General features: G+C 33.4%; 1 protein-coding gene and 1 long non-coding RNA gene across 2 annotated transcripts; both read left to right on the top strand.

Moving 5' to 3' along the window:
* The first annotated feature begins 2949 nt into the window (after positions 1 to 2949).
* LOC111393568 lies at positions 2950 to 5583 on the top strand. Its single transcript, XR_002702446.1, has 4 exons — positions 2950 to 3250; positions 3592 to 3699; positions 4426 to 4521; positions 5194 to 5583. It is a non-coding gene; the product is annotated as an uncharacterized LOC111393568 (long non-coding RNA).
* Positions 5584 to 9361: 3778 nt separating this feature from the next.
* Positions 9362 to 16327, top strand: LOC111393567 (vacuolar protein sorting-associated protein 20 homolog 2-like). Its single transcript, XM_023019164.1, has 6 exons — positions 9362 to 9629; positions 11915 to 12067; positions 12213 to 12365; positions 13993 to 14076; positions 15780 to 15918; positions 16010 to 16327. The coding sequence occupies exons 1-6, from the start codon at positions 9528 to 9530 to the stop codon at positions 16033 to 16035; spliced, it is 657 nt and encodes a 218-aa protein (XP_022874932.1). The 5' UTR covers positions 9362 to 9527; the 3' UTR covers positions 16036 to 16327.
* Positions 16328 to 16847: the final 520 nt, after the last annotated feature.

Here is a 16847-nt window from a genome sequence, read left to right as displayed (position 1 = left end):
ATTTATTTAATTTGTCATCCGGTTCGATGCTAGTTCGACCCTGATTCGATCCTTTAAACCTCGACCCTCTTTCTTTTTTGGGTCGATGCCGGTGTCGATTTTTAAAATATTGCTTAAAATCTAATCTCCCATATATAGATGTAATTTTATTATAATTATAAAATATAATATCTCAAAGGTTGCATTAATATATTGGAACTTTAAATACATTGCAATATAATATATATTATAATTTTAACATAATTATATATTTTGTCAAGTTTCGATTTTAAGTGATTAAACTTAATTTGATTAATGTCAATTTGAGTTTTTCAATATGAAAAATGAACTATATATTTAGAAGGAGACTAAATGAAGTTAAATGGTAAATAAACTACCATTAATGGCACCTTCAATATATTATAAAATTATATATATGTATATATATTATATTACATTATTTATATACAAAAGCTCCACTTAAAATCGACGTCCATATACTTATACAATTATAGGTCCTTAGAAACATTCAATAGTTGTTATGTCCATTTATAAACATTGTATTCTTTTTCATTCAAATACTATAAATTGCACGTTAAATTAATATAGTAGATAAAGTAATGATTTAAATACAAAGGGCAATAAATTGAAAAGAAAAAAGTTGCTTAAAGGTTATAAGGCAAAGTGTTGAAGAGAGAAGAAATATAATTAACCATCAATCTTAAAAACCTTACTGATTACTTCTAATAATTAAAAGTTACTTACTATTCCCATATTTGTATCTACCCCACTAAATACAAAAAACTAAATTTTTAAATATTATTGAAAATAAATATTATGTGTTTCAAAAAATATATATATTAATATAGTATTGGTTATTTTATTGTCATTTCATGCTTATTTAAAATAAATATTATATGTTTCAAAACAAATATTAAAATAGCACTGGGTATTTTATTTAATAATTCATATTTATTTTTGAATTACTGTCTCAAAAATATTATTAATATTCTCCAAATGTTACATTTATGTTCATACCAGGTCAAAACTCTTTTTCACGGCAGTTTCTTTCAGTTATATAATAATTCGTATTTGCATCTATTAAATGATTTTTTCCAATAAATTTTGTTTTTTGATATACAATTTGATTCTCCGTTCAAGGTTGGATTTATATTATCCACTTTGGAGTAATTTTTATGTCTTTATTTGAAATATAATATGTTCCAATAATTTGTATAGTTACGAATATTTTTATATTGTTTATATATTTGTCATTATATGTAAACTACAAATAAAAAGATGAAAATTCGTGGGACATTCACAAAAATATTGTATACAAAGAAGTGTTATTGTAATCCAAATATTATATTTCATTTTATTGAATATTTTCATATTATATACACAACTCCAACAAAAGTTTTATTCATATATTTATTATTTTTAATAATTTTAATTTTTTCTTCAATAATATCAATTACATCAACAAGTTTCAAAAAATAACATTAGTACTTCAAAAATATTACGCATATTATTCATTTAATAAATGAGACGTGTAAATCACGTACTTATTACTAGTTGTTATAAAAGTACAAATAGATTTTAAAATAACAACAATATGTAAGGACATCATTATGATTAACGTTCAATTTAATAATTGTATATTAAACGTTTAACTATCAAAACTAGCTTGAGGGACATTTTGATGGCAATATAATAGTTTTATTATTTTCCCATTATCATTTATGAATCATGTCCGTCACAATATTCTTGAAATTATTTCTTATTATTTGTCTACTAAATTTACTATTAAAGTCATACCCCACAACAATGCCAAAAACTTGTTGATATCATCATCATCACAATCTATCTCGAGTACGGTCAAGCCTATTATGATAAATGAATTCTCTATCTTTATGATAATTGCAAATACACAACAGTGCATTGAAATTAATAAAATCCATGATTGCACGAAACATTTGCGTATATATCTATCCTTTATTGAAATCTACTGTATTTGTTCCAATGCGCAAAATACATCGTCATTGTAGCAATTTAGGATTTTAGCTACTAATTAATGTTCAAATTACAAAAATTAAAATTAAAATGTGAATGCATCAACAGGTTGAGAGAGAATAACAAAGATGAGTTGATGAATCTTGTAGCTTGAATTTCAAAATGCAAAAACTTTTTTGATTCTTTGTACAATTATGCTAGTTGTATACTCTTGGGTCACATTGTGGATGACATTCTTCGTATTCTGATGAAATCTGGTCGTTGATTGAAAAAAAGTATTATTAAAATCACCGTACAAAAATCTGTCACCTCCCACAATGTCAAATTTGATGTCAAATTAGATATACATGTAGCAAAACTGGTCTTTGTATTGAAATCCTATCTTCTACATGTTTTTGCCACTACAAGAAAAAATGGCTTTTGCAACATTTAAAAGGCAACATTCATCAATTGTATATTTCTAAAAGGGGTATATTGCAACATTCAGCAAATGTATGTTACCATTGGTTGACCAAATTGGGATTTAACAACGTTTTTTTTTAATGAAAGTTGCTAAATACACCCTTTTGCAATGTTCCTGGACCGTTGTTGTTATTATTATTTTTTTTTGCAACGTGCATTCAATTTTGACAACGTTCAATGAACGTTACCGTTAATAAGTTTTGGCGTTTTAGCAAGGTTCATTGAACGTTCCCTTTAGTTAGTTTTAGCAACGTTCAATAAACGTTGTCGCTAATTAGTTTTGACAGCGTTCATTGAACGTTGCTGTTAATAAGTTTTGGCAACGTTCAAAGAGCGTTGCCTTTAAATGTTTTAGCAACGTTTAATGAACGTTGTCGTTAGAGGTTTTAGTAGCATTTTGCAATAAATTAATACTTAAACAAAACACAAACCACCCCCACCGACTCGACTCGACCCGACCCAATCGGTTAGTGTGGTTAACAACTCAAGTTCCTGCCAATGACAACCCTAATTTCTTCCCTCTTTCTCTCGCTCTCGGTCTCTCGCCACTAGAATCGCGGCGTTGCCTTCCTTCCATCGCCACCATCAACGACGCAGGCGAAAACAACGCCGCCTTTCTTCTTCCCTCCCCTTCACTCTTTCACAAATGACAACAAGCCGGCCCTTTTTTCAACCCAAACCGTGTGAGTCGCGATGCCGCGATTAACAACTTGTTTAGTCGGTCCATCAGTCTCCTCCGCGGCTTGAGGGACTACACTCTGTCACGATTAACAACTCGGCGACTATGCTATGCAAGGTAGATCTCCTGTTTGACTATCGAGTCCTGTGGTACAAAGCAAGGGTTCTTCTGTTTGTCTTCGTGATTGCATTTTTTAAAGTAACTTTCTAAAGATTTGTTCATTTTTGTGTGAGTTTATGTTGATTTGCAAGGTAAAAGTTCATTTTTGTTTTTACTAGTCCTAAGGCAGCGAACCTTACTGTTTTTATATATTTAGAAAAGACGAATTCTTGTTTTCAGTATGTGTAAATTTGTTTACAATAAACCAAAAGTTCATTTTTGTTTACTGATTTCATATATTTAGAATTAGAAAAAACGAATTCTTTAATGCAATATGTTGTTTGATGATTAATTAATAGGTGAAATGAAACTCATTCGAAGTGTATTATTGTCTGCAAATATCGATTTGTCTCACCAATTTCAAAAGCCTCAAGCAGTTCGAGCTTTTTCTGCCACCCCATTTTCAGGTAATTATTTCTTCCACTAATGCTTTGGCTTTATTATTATTATTTTGATTGGTGGTTGAGTTATTTTGCGAATATGAAGTTGATTTAATGGCTTTCTCCATTGCCAATAAATTTTTATTTATTTACTCAATTAAATTCATATAAACCATTTTTTGAATTTGGTGAAGTAGAAAGTTATTGTGAATGATTAATTATTGTGTTGCCCAAAATGGTTTACAAAGGTTTTGGTTGGTGCAAGGAACTTGTGTTCCTGTTTTTGAAACAAGATTTGAGGGAATATTACTGTTTGGGTTTAGAGTTTGGTTAAGTAGTTTACGTTGTTTAATTGTTGGCACAAATGGAAACGATCAATTGGAGCAAGTATTTGTGACATTTTCTCTTTTGAAATCGACCGATACAATTTTGTGAGAAGTACAATTGAATTTTGTTGCCCGAATTGTGTCCTATTGGTTCCCAATCAAATAGAAAGAATCACCTCTGTTACAAATATATGCAGGCTAATATATGGTAGTTTATCAATGAACCTCCTATTGTCCTGATCAACGGTGTAATAATATGTTATTTGGAACCGACCACTTGAGAGTACATGATACCAAAATTGGATATCATTATAGTAAAAAGCCTTCAATTTTACTAGGCACTCTGCATTGTAATCTATCTACGTGACTTAAGATTTGAACGAGGCTTTGATGTATTTTCGTTTTTGGTTTATCTATTATGTTTCAGTTCCTCGTGAGCCTTATCCCTTAAAGAACGATACCTCTCCAGCTCCAGTTCCAGTTCCAGCTCCAGCTCCAGCTCCCTCCATCAATTACTTTGTTGGTATGTAACTTTTACACATGGACATTCCTTTAGATTCATAGCAATTGCTTTGCCTAGTGGATACGGTTTGTTTGGAGGAATAAATTCTCCGTGAATGTCATGCTAACTCTTTTTTTAAGCTGTATATATCAAAGTAAGAAATGATTTAAAATGAAATGTTGTAATATTTATTTCTTGTTTTTTCAGTAATTCACAAGCCTCGCTTATTGGTGGATCATTGGAAGTTTGGTTGTTGGTCTGACTCTGAAATGATTTAAAAATACTGTATTTTTCTATTTTTATCTATGGCGATTTTATTACTTTATTATTTTGATTCAGTACCGTCCATCAAGTGCCTACAATTCCCCATTCTTCACTACAAATTCTGGTGCTCCTATTTATAGCTTATTGAATTTAAGGAGCTCAAGCAGTGGATGCCTTATCTATGTAATGATATTTAATAGTTGCAAAGTACTTAAGAAGTTGAGGCCATCTTGATTGAAACCAATTCAATATTTACGAATGGATGCATCCATTATTTTTTGATAAGAAAACTGAAAATTTAGTTTTTCTTTTATGTTAATAAGAAAATATTATCTGTTTGAATTTATTGGCAGACATTGCACAAGACTCTGCAGCTATTAAATTGAATTGTGAAATTCTAATTATTGGCATTATGATTGAATATGACAGGTTCTTGAATGCTGGAATTTTTGAGAATGGAATAGAGTCTTGTCACACTGCAACATTCAGATTCGAAATTTTGGAAGCTATAACCAAGTTTCTTAACCACAACATCACACTGTGCTTACCCCTCCGTGGCACGATCTCAGCCTCGGGTGATCTTGTTCCGTTGTCCTACATTGCTGGTATGTTGATAGGGTGGCCTAATTCTAAGGCTGTTGGACCCACAGGAGAAACTCTAAATGTCGAGGAAGCCTTTAAACTTGCTGGTGTAGATTTAGGTTTTTTGGAGTTGCAGCCTAAGGAAGGCCTTGCACTAGTTAATTTTCTTTTGTTTGAGAGGAATGTAAGATGTTTATTTGATGGGCAATATGCTAATAAAAAAATTTCTTCAATTTATTATAATGATGTGTTTTGTCTATTGATTAATAAAATAATATCAATTTTACGCAAGCCAATTTTATTTTATTTTATTTTTTATTTTGTCATTGATTTGGTAAACAGCTATACAAATAGGAAAAATAAAAAAATAAAATAATAATAAAATAAAAATTTGTAAATGACGACGTTGCCGTAAACCTTTACGGCAACGTTCAATGAAAGTTGCAGTATCTCTTATTCACAACGTTCATTGAACGTTGTTGTATCTTAACCCTCAACAGCAACGTCAAGGTTTGCAACAGACGCCTGAACGTTGCTGTAGGCCTTTAGCAACATTTTTTGCCCGTTGCGAAAACCTATTTTTGGTGTAGTGTGCTAAGGTTGTCCAACCTTCTCTATGCCAAAGACATTTAGTGTATATATAAGGGATCCAAACTTATACAAAACATACAATATTTTTCCTTGAAAAATGTCCAGAGCCATATTGGTCGTGACTAAACTTAAAACCTTCGCTTGAGCGGAAAATATACTACAGTCAATTTTCTCCTTTTAGTATCTTATCTCAAGAGCGTGCCTTAGATAATTTTTCCTGCAAATTTTTCTTCTATCTCTTCAAGTGTCACTCATTGGTTAACTCTTTTCTTTCCGTTGCACTACAAGAGCTCATATTTTTCTTCATCTTTTCTTGCGTTTATCAAAATTGTATCAAATTTTAAGGTTTTGTCTGATAATTGTATTTTATACACTTATCTCAGTCGTTAAACTAGAACAATTATTATTATTTTAAATGAATTGGAGCTTAATTATATATATATTTTGTTTGTTACATGCATCTCGATAAAAAATAATGAAAGTGGACAAAATGATCGAAAAATTGGCCAAAATGGACAGACTCCAAAGTTTGAAGACTAAGTCGCAAAGTACTAATAGTTGATTCGGACCTAATAACGATGATTGAAGAAAGTGTGAAGTCAATTAGATGAAATTGGAAGATAAATGACCAAGAAAATATCAAAATAAGCTGAAAAATGAATGAAAATTGAAATTGAAAGACCAAAATACAGCAAAAAGAAAAGTTTTACAACCGTGATCGTGCACAGGCCAAATGTCACGTGCTCGCAACACCCTAAGTTCCATTTACCGAGAGGAAACACATCCTACAGCGCACGTGCAGTGAAGTATATTGGGTGTAGGGGGCCATTTTTGGGCCTGAAAAGCCTAGCGCACTTTTTTTAACCTAAACTCTTATAAAAATCAAATTTAACCTACTATTTAACTTACAAGAGATATTTGGAATGGGAAACCACATAATATTCTTATTTTTCACCAAGAGAAAGAGGCTAGCATGGGATTCAAAGGTAATTAACACAACAAATTGAAAATTCGTAGTCCGAGTTGAAGATTTAAGAAGAAGAAGAAATTGATTTTTCACTCTACAATCATTATTTTCAATTCCAAGTGATGTTTTCCAATCTTTTTGTGTGATTTATTAAATAACATGCCAAGTTAATTCTTTTTATGTATTGGATGCGATGAACCATATTGTTTATTTATTTTAATTTAAGACTAGTAGTTTAGTTTAATTCTTGTGTTTCTTGATTAATTTTGCATACACATTCTATTCTTTAATTGATTAGCCACCAATTAAATAATTAATTATTTGTTGTAGTGTTGAGAGACTCACAATAAGTTTAGAACGCGACAAAATTAATGTATGTGCAATAAATATTAGAAATAATATTGATCACTTTTGCAATCATACAGATAATCTAAACTTTAATGCATTCTAATAATTCGAATTCAGGCTAAAAATAGATTTAGGTCGTGGTTAGAATAGATTTAGTTTGTCTTGGAAAAGAAAATTATATATTATAACTTTCTCGATTGTCAATAACGCATGATTTGAACTAGATTATAAATTAAGAATTGAAATAGATAGCAATAAGCAGATTCTACATCCAATACAATCATTCATATTTGATAAAAACCCTAATTTTACCACTTTTTAAAATTAATTTAGAATAATCACAAAATCAAACTCTCTTTTGTTTATATAATTTGAATTCCATACGAAATTAGTAAACTTGAATTGAATTTTAAGTAGACTCCTCTGTGCATTGGGGGGTGTCGGATTATCCCTCTAATCTAAAGGAGACCGACCTGAAAAGACTTAGGATCGAATATAGGATACCTGATAGCATAAACCTGATCCTACCCGAGCTTGACGAGAGGGCCTGCTACCCTAGGCCGGGGTGTGTGGCGATAAGCGAGGCGATTCTTAGGGCTGGCCTTAGGCTTCCAATTCACCCAGCGCTTAGGTCTTATGGCTTAGCATCGACCCAACTCAATCCGAACTCCTGGAGCCAGATGGTGGGCTCTTGGATGTTATGGAAAGAGGCGTCACTGGGAGTGGAGATGCCCTTTTCAGTTTTTCAGACCCTCTATATTCCGAAAGTAACAGTCGAGGGGATAAGACCAGGGGCTGGTATTACCTGACTTCTTGGGGTTTCCATACTCCATTCGTGCTCGATCTGCCGAGCTCCATCAAAGAGTGGAAGAGCTCGTGGTGTTGGGCTGCCAGGAGATGGGACACGATGGAGGGGGACCCCCTGCACCTCTTACGGTCCCCACGAAGTACTCGACATTTAGTGAGTATTATAGATGTATTTTTTCTTTATTCTCTTCGGTTCGGTTTATAACTAACACTCGTATTTATTTTTTGAAGGCACTCTCCCTTGGTGCGAGCTGTCCTCAGACGATTTCGAGATCGTCTGCGTGATCTATTAGCTGCCTCCAAAGAAGAGGTCGATCCATCGGCTGATCAGGAAGAACCTCCATTTTGTGACACACGACCTGATGGCCTCACAAGGTAACGTCTCGAAGCGAAGACTTTTGAAAATTTTCGGGTCGTTTACACTTGTACTAATTTACTTGTTTCTTCCACACATCGGTTGAAGTGGGTTCACTTCGGGCGTAACAATAATAACACAATAAATTTGGTATTCAAGCATTTGCTTATAGACCAAAGTTCAACACTACAACCTAAAAGAAAAAAAGCATGGGGATGACAACGAGATGGATATGATATAGATTAAATATCTTTATTTGCCAGCTCATTTACTTATTTATATATTATTATTTTTGAATATGGTTTAAATTTAAAAATATAAAAATAAAATTCGAAGCAAGTTTGGACACAAACCATATTTCATATCCGCCTAATTTCCCCTATGCGAAGGGACGACATATGGGCAAACCATTTTGCCATCCCTAGAAAACGCTAAGGAGAATTATGTTAGCTACGAAATTAGCCACTGTTTGGCCCCTTTTAAATCTCATCAATTTAAATTAAATTTCTCTCTCTTAATTTTAACCATGCAATCTTTAATAAAATAATATTACATGTAAGTCGGAAACTTTTCATTTTTTTACAATCACTCATTTTATTAAAAAAAATACTATTTGTCTCATTATAATTCAAATTAATAGGGGCCAAATGGGGGAACAAAGAAAGATAGCGGAAAAAATATTAGAAATTCGAATTGATATAAATATTATTATTATTTTTTTTTAACGAGGTGTCCTAACTTGCGCCAGACTATATCCTCGTCCCTGAACCTCCGACCCCTCAACTGTTCAGAAAGGTAAATCGCAAGATGTGCCCTTATTGATTCCCACATAACTTTTACTCCTTTTCTAAGGGAGCCTCCCTCAAAGTGAACCTCCTCCATGTGATTACTCTTCATATAGATATTTCTTTTTCATCACATGTATGGTATTCCTAGTGATCCATTCTCCTCTGTTGCCCAAACCCATTAAAAATCTCGAAGCCTCTGTCTCTTCTTTTCTCAATCGATCAGTAATTCCGAGCAGAGAGAGAATTTCCATTCTTGGCAAGGTAAATCTTTTACTTATCATATGTATTGGGATTTTTCTCTGTTTGGCTAAAAAGATTTAGAAAAATGGGAAATATATTCGTGAAGAAACCGAAGATTACAGAGGTTGATAAAGCCATTCTTTCTCTCAAAACCCAGAGGCGTAAGCTTGCTCAACATCAGGAACAGGTATCCTTATTTGTTTATATGTGCTTGACTATTCTCCGTGAATCTGGTTTTTTTCCTGGGTTATCTATAATGAGTTAGATTGGGTTTCATTGTCAAGTTTGAATCCTGAATATAATATTCAGAAGAATGACCTTAGTCGCAATATAGAGAGGGATTTTGATTTTTCAAAAAAGTGTATCTAAATAATGGGTTTTTATGATGGGTTGACTATTGAGCATTTTCGTCTATAATATGTCTATGTAGATTCTCTATGGGAAGAGCCACAATTGAAGCTCTTGGGGGATTCATTATATGCATTTGACATTATTTAGATTCTAAGGCTAAATAAGGTGGGCTAGTGGCTTGTGTCATGAGATCCTTCTTTCTATTGCCCTGACTTATCACTCTTGCAATGAAAGAAAACCGTAAATTTGCAGTTGTTCTCGTAATTAAAATGTGATGCGAAAGGCAATAAGATGGCAGAGTTATGATCTAAATAAAGCCTAAAATTTTCACGAGAAGACAGAGGAAGAAGTGGAACAAAGAACCAGTGGTCCATCCAATCCATCTCTCTTTCAGTATGGGGAAGGAACAATTACTATTTACTAGATAGTTTCTGATTGAATTTGGATATCCATAACACGGTCACAGTTACTTGAATGGCCAAATTTGCTCATTAATGAATTCGGTACTTTGCATCCTCTCATGTATAATGTGCTTCCGTCCTCTTGTCAATTGCATGATCTGAAGCTTGTCAAATCACCAAAACATCTGCTTAAACTTCCTTCCAAGGATCTTTCCAGTCCTGCATGGGAGTGTTGATAATGTTGCACCAAAGTTCGTATATGACATTTTAAACTTAGTGCTCAGTTCGATTGTATTAATGTGGAGGCGCTTCCAGTGCTTCTCACCATCACCTAAATTATTGCTTGATTGGTTTTCATCACAAACTCACCCCTTTCATCATCTTGTTTGTTTAAACTATCAGCTTCATTCTGCCTATACCTCGTTAATCTTAAGTAGATTTTTGCTTTGCTTCATAGTTTCCTCATGAGGGGAGTGAATGGCTTATATGTCTTTTTCATTAATTTGTGATTCCTCTTTTTAGTGTCTCCATAGCAGCAGAAATATGCTGTGGCCCACCTGAGCCTTTCTATAGGGTATATACTGGGCATGATGTTGATCCTTTTTGATATGCCTAAATATTTCATTTTTATTATCCTAGTTTCTAGAAAATTGTATGCCTGCAGATAAGCTAACTGTCATGCTTCTGTACAAGCATGCATATTTCCCTGTATTTTCCATATGAAATCCTGGTGATGCATCTAAATTTCTTCTCCCTGTCAGAACTCCTGAACTACAAGTTTGTTAAAACATCATAACTCTTTTCCTGGTTTCTCTTTTGTTCCTCATGTTGATGTCAATTTGTACTATATCTGTTTTGATCGTGCAACTTGCGTATAGTGAAAGGTAAAATGATATCACATGCTATAAATACGAGTGTCATAGACTTCTTTTGCATTTGATTAAATGTGAGGAAGTATATGTTATTGAATTGTAATGCAACACTGCTTTATAGTGCTACTTGTTTACTAAATGCTCATCGTATGGTAGATACAGCAATGAATTGTAGTGTACCGAAGTGCAATCTGAATTCTAAATTTTGAAAGAGAAAAGATGATGTATCATTTGTATACTGCTAAATACGTCGCTTCATTTCTAAATTTTGGGAAATGGTGTATCATATAATTTCAGTATCAAAATTGTATCACATAAAAAGAGAAAGAAGATATAATTGATGTGTTCTTTTGAGATTCCTAATATGATATTAAGGGCCTGTTTTGCCTGGCTTTTGAAAAGTCGAAATGAGCTTTTGAGACCTAAAAGCAGCTGTTGGACCTTTTGGCTAATTTTATAAAATTGTTTTTTCTAGTTAGAAGAGTTTTTAGAGGAAGTTGGTCCAATGTGGCTTCCTCTAAAAGCACTTTTAGAATAGAAGGCTCTTTTAAAAATTAATTTCAAAACAAAAATTAAGATGGCTTCCTCTAAAAGCTCTTTTACAAGGAGCAAAATTAAAAGTCATGTCAAATGGGCCCTAACTATAGATCACTATCCGTGGTGGCATTCTTATATTAGTCTATGTTTGACTTATGTTTATAAATACTCAAGCCATTTTATATCCACTTATTTGAGGACATACAATTACTAGCCACTTATCCACCACTCATTTATATATTGACAATTAAACCATTTAAAAATACTTCCGAAACATGCTTTTAGTCATTTCCATCATCTACTTTTTTCAGTTGGAGGCTGTCATTGAAGCCGAGAAACAAGCTGCAAAAGACTTGGTTCGGGAAAAGAAGAAAGATAGAGCTTTATTGGCTTTGAAGAAAAAGAAGGTTCAGGAAGACTTACTGAAGCAAGTTGATGCTTGGCTCATCAATGTTGAGCAGCAAGTAAGTTAACTTGATTTTGTTGTCTTCATCATTCTTCATTTATTGTCTTTTCTACTGCATGTCTTCATGTGTTGTTTGTAAAGCATTTTATTCAGTTATATGTATCCTGTATATATCAGAGTGCTTGATTATCAAAGTGTTTTAGTTGGCAGATGTTGAACTGGCTAGCAAGCAGAAGGCAGTGTTTGAGAGTTTGAAGGCAGGAAATAATGCTGTTAAAGCAATACAAAGTGAGATCAATCTAGATGATGTTCAAAAACTGATGGATGATACTGCTGAGGCCAAAGCTTATCAAGATGTAAGTTTCGTGTTGATTTCTTCTTTCTTTCTGTTAATAGTTAGATCTATGCAATATTGGTTGCTTAACAGTTTATTTGGCAATATTTATCCATTAATCCTGTGAATCAAATTCCTTAGATCCTTACTTGACTTTACTTTTTAAAGATATTGGTATCTAGAAACCTTTTTCCCCTATTTGTGCATCTGTCTTAGCCATTATTGGTGTGAACAACAATATTCTGTAATCTGAGAACGTTGTGTTGTGTAAAACATCTTATATAGTAAACTTTCTAAAGATCTTTTGCGGTTGGATAAATTTGGAAAAATAAAAATAAAGCATCGAATAGAAATCACTCACCCTTTGGTTAATATATACAAAGTTGTGTTCTAAAAGGCGCACTAGCTCCTAGACGGGAAAAGTCAGTCAACTCTATGTCGACTGTCTAAGGCCCAACTAGGTGAAAAAAAGCGTGCTCCGTCATGTTTAGAATGTGGTATTTTCTTGTTCTGAAATTAAGCACAACAAAATGTTCAATAATTGCTAAAAATTGAAAACGAAATAAATTCCAACGATAAAAGGCGTGCTCCTTCATGTTTAGAATGTGGTACTTTCTTGTTCTGAAATTAAGCGCAACAAAATGTTCAATAATTGCTAAAAATTGAAAACGAAATAAATTCCAACGATAAAAGGCGTGCTCCTTCATGTTTAGAATGTGGTACTTTCTTGTTCTGAAATTAAGCGCAACAAAATGTTCAATAATTGCTAAAAATTGAAAAGGAAATAAATTCCAACGAAAAACCACCCCATCTCATGTACGTAGCTTTCTTTGGCCACGAACAAAGCATTACTAATTTGGGGGTATTTATGATTTTGAGAATTATGTTTTTGTTATAAACTTGAATAATATGTATATTGCTACTATAAATTCAAGTTATACGTTATTTTATTTATTTATTGGTCTAGAATAATTAAAACAATATTAAAAATAAGAAAACACCTTTGTATGCTATTGAAGCTTGACTTCCATGCCTTGCCACGCCTTATGCATTTTAAAAGCTATTACAAAGTATGCTTATGATTGTACCATGTCATTAAAAAAGAAAATACTCAGTGTAAACTTGGTAAGTCAAACACTGCTTTTATAACAAAAGACAAATTCAGGTTAAGTAGCTTGTCTTCGCTATCAGACTCGTCATTGAATACTGCCTTCCACAGGCACAGAAACATCAGAGCCGTCTTTAGCATATTAACATTTCCATAGTGGGCTGCAGGAAAGTGAAGTAGAAGTGCATGAATGAACCAATGTTAAATATTTTACTCATTATTTGGGATTGGATTATATCATTTCCTTTTGACGTTTCCAGGAAATTTGGTGCTCTTTCTATGGGACTTCTATTTCTTTTTTTTTTCCTCTGCTTCTCATGATTATGTGTTTCCTCTAACACTAATCCCCTCTCACTAATGAGTATTCCGCTGGTTAATATCAAATTTAGTATGCAGCTTGCAGCATCACAAACAAAAATAACAACACCAGCTATGTGTTGTTAACAATAAAGTGATATCAACATCAACTTACAATGAAATTGTTTTATAAAGGCCGTTCTCTAACTTTTCCCTCTATATTTGTGTGCAATATATTTTACAGGAGATCAATGAAATTTTGGGAGAGAAATTATCAGCAGAGGACGAAGAGGAAATTTTGGCAGAATTTGAAAATCTCGAGACTGAGGTCTGTTCTTTTTTATATGAACAATTTACTCTATAGCTTCTAATTTTTCCTGTTATGAGATTGATCAATGTGCTTCAACTTACATGTTCTGCTTGGTTTTCATGCACTTATCTATGAAAAAAGCTGACAGTAATAGCATTATGAACTAGGGTGTATATAATTTCCAAATGACTACCGTGTGTGCTCAATTTATCTATCTGACAAACAGGTAGTCATGTGAAACAAAGATATATTTTATAAATGCGGTACCTCCCAATCTGTTTAGGAAACATTGTTAAAACATTCTTGCATAACCTGGTTGTAATCCTACAATGAGTTTCAGAAATGAGGTTTGATGGTGGGGGAGGGAAGTGGAAGAAAGATAATTATCTCTTTCTAATCATGATGTACAGTCCCATATGCATAGGCTTATTTAGCCCCTGTTTGACATCCTTAAATTTAAAAAATTTGTTTTGAATATTATTTTTTGGAGAATGTATGGTTAAAAAGTAAGTAAAAGTTTTGGGTTTACGTGTAGAATATTTTATTGTATGAATGTGTGGTTGAAAATGAGTATGAGAAATAAATTAAATCAAAGGATGTCAAACTGGGGCTTAATCTCCATTCCTGTTATTGTTATTCATTAGTTTTCTTTATTTTAACTCGTGGGGTTCAAATCCTAGATTCAGCCACCACGAGTAGGAATAGTGTTTAGTTGTTACTTAAGCAAGATCTTTCCTTATTGTGGTCAAAGCCATTATTTGGCTTCCATTATTGAGGAAGAAGCCTTGCATTCAACATGTTTATTTTTTTCTTTAAAAAACAACAAATATTGCACTGATGGTCTAATTGACCAAGATAAGTCTGTTGAAACAAACAATGTGGGACTGGGGGCTCTAAAAATAAGGACTTGCACGGTCATATGGGCACCCTCCCTCACTTGCACTTCAGTTTCATCTTGTTCTTTTATAAAAGGGTTATGGCACGACAGTCGTGTAAAAAGATGGTTTCCACAAAAGAGATTGGGACATTCTTTTCAACCACACATCATTCCAAATAAAAAGGGCTAGAGAAGATTTCTTGCTCCATTATTGCATTTATCACACCAGAATTTCCCTCTCGTTCTTGTTCCATAATGTGGCCTCTCAAAGCCTATGTTTGGCTCATGTTCTATAAACCCTCGAGCCACTTTTCATTCACATATTTCAATGAATCCACAAGTACTACCTAGTTATTTACCCACTCGTTTCTATCTATTTATAACTTAAACCATTTACAAACCCTTCCCAATTGTGAGGGAGACGTTACATTGCATTCTACATGTTTGCATTATAGAGTTTTCTATTTAGAACTGATAAGATATGAGCTATTTAGAACTTTTTAAAACCTCCATGTAAGTTCTATTAAGCTTTTAAGTTCTAAGTAAGCAGCTTTAGAGTAGTGAAGCTTTAGTTTCTCTATTAGTTTTTGCGGCAAAGATTGTGTGAGTGTTCAATCATGCTTCGGATGCTTCGCCATAGAATAGATCGACCCAGTTCCCCTTCCGCTTTGCCTGACACCTAGATATATCTATATTGTACTTCTAATCTCTTTTCTCTTGACCTATCGATTATTTCTTCCGCTGGTTTTTTGTCTTATGTATGAAAATAGGGTCATATGATATATGCATCCCATAAAACAGAAACCATCAATAATCAAATTAAAGAACGTATGGTTTTGTACAGTTAACCCTTCAAGATCTGCCAAAAGTTCCTTATGAGGCACCGGCTACTGAAGAACAAAAAGAGAAGTTGGATCTTCCTGATGTTCCAACTAAAGCACCAGTCATTCCCGAGGCGGTGGCTGATTCTGGACCCAGAAAAGGTCTCTATCCCTCAAACGGGTTTCTTGGAAGAATTTAAGAGATTGTTTAATTCCCACAACTTTTTTGACATTTTATTTTCCATGTGTGCAGTTATGGAGGAACCATTACCGGCTTGATGTGGAACCAGTAGTGTCACTGCAACTTGCACCCATATGCCGCATTTTAGTCGTGTTTCAATATTTATTTGAAATTTGAAAAATCGAACTAACTTGTGTAAATTATTGTGAAGTTTCATGGTGACAGTATTTACCTATCGTATAGTGTACAGTAGATTAGAGTTTATTTTGGTTAACGAACGACTCCTTTCATAGATTCACTGTGTTATGCGACTTAAAGTTTGGAGGTGTCAAAGTTATGTAACTTCCTACTTGAATTCTTGAATTTGAAGTTCTTTCCATGTTCTTTTTTCTTGCAAGCACTTAAACTTATTTCTTGTCACAAGGACCCATCGTATTCGAGATTGTTCGAGATTATTACGGGTGTCTCATTATGCCATCTTGATGATTCTTCACCTTGAAATTGTCTATGTAAACTAGACTTTTTACCACTGGTGTGTTTCTCTACTCTTGGTTCACGTATTAATCTAAGAATTTTGCTGCTTTGCCCGAATTTGTGCCTGAATGATTGACATACTCTCACATGTCGTAGGTCCCGCATGAATAAAAAATTTCAAAAAAAGAAAAGAAAAGTAGGCCATCCGTTGTGAGAGTTGGTTACTCCCTCTGTCAAAAAAATTCGATCACTGTAGCGGAATTATAATCTAATGTCCGAATCTGATGTCATTTTTTATACCCAAAAGTGTTAGTAGATCACATGCCATGGCATAACTCACGGATGTGTATATATTTATCTCACCCCACACACTTCCGCACATTGCACGTACAATGCTCGAAATTAAGAATAGGTCATATATGACACGCTAAAAAAG

This window comes from Olea europaea, chromosome 4 (genome assembly GCF_002742605.1).
Source record: "Olea europaea var. sylvestris chromosome 4, O_europaea_v1, whole genome shotgun sequence".
Taxonomy (NCBI): domain Eukaryota; kingdom Viridiplantae; phylum Streptophyta; class Magnoliopsida; order Lamiales; family Oleaceae; genus Olea; species Olea europaea.
This window is presented reverse-complemented; position numbering and strand designations above follow the sequence as displayed.

Bases quoted from the DNA above. Each gene is read 5' to 3' on its own strand.
- LOC111393567 (XM_023019164.1), top strand. From the start codon at position 9,528: ATGGGAAATATATTCGTGAAGAAACCGAAGATTACAGAGGTTGATAAA. The intron at 9,630-11,914 runs GTATCCTTATTT...TACTTTTTTCAG, and splicing joins TTGCTCAACATCAGGAACAG to TTGGAGGCTGTCATTGAAGC. The intron at 12,366-13,992 runs GTAAGTTTCGTG...TATATTTTACAG, and splicing joins AGGCCAAAGCTTATCAAGAT to GAGATCAATGAAATTTTGGG.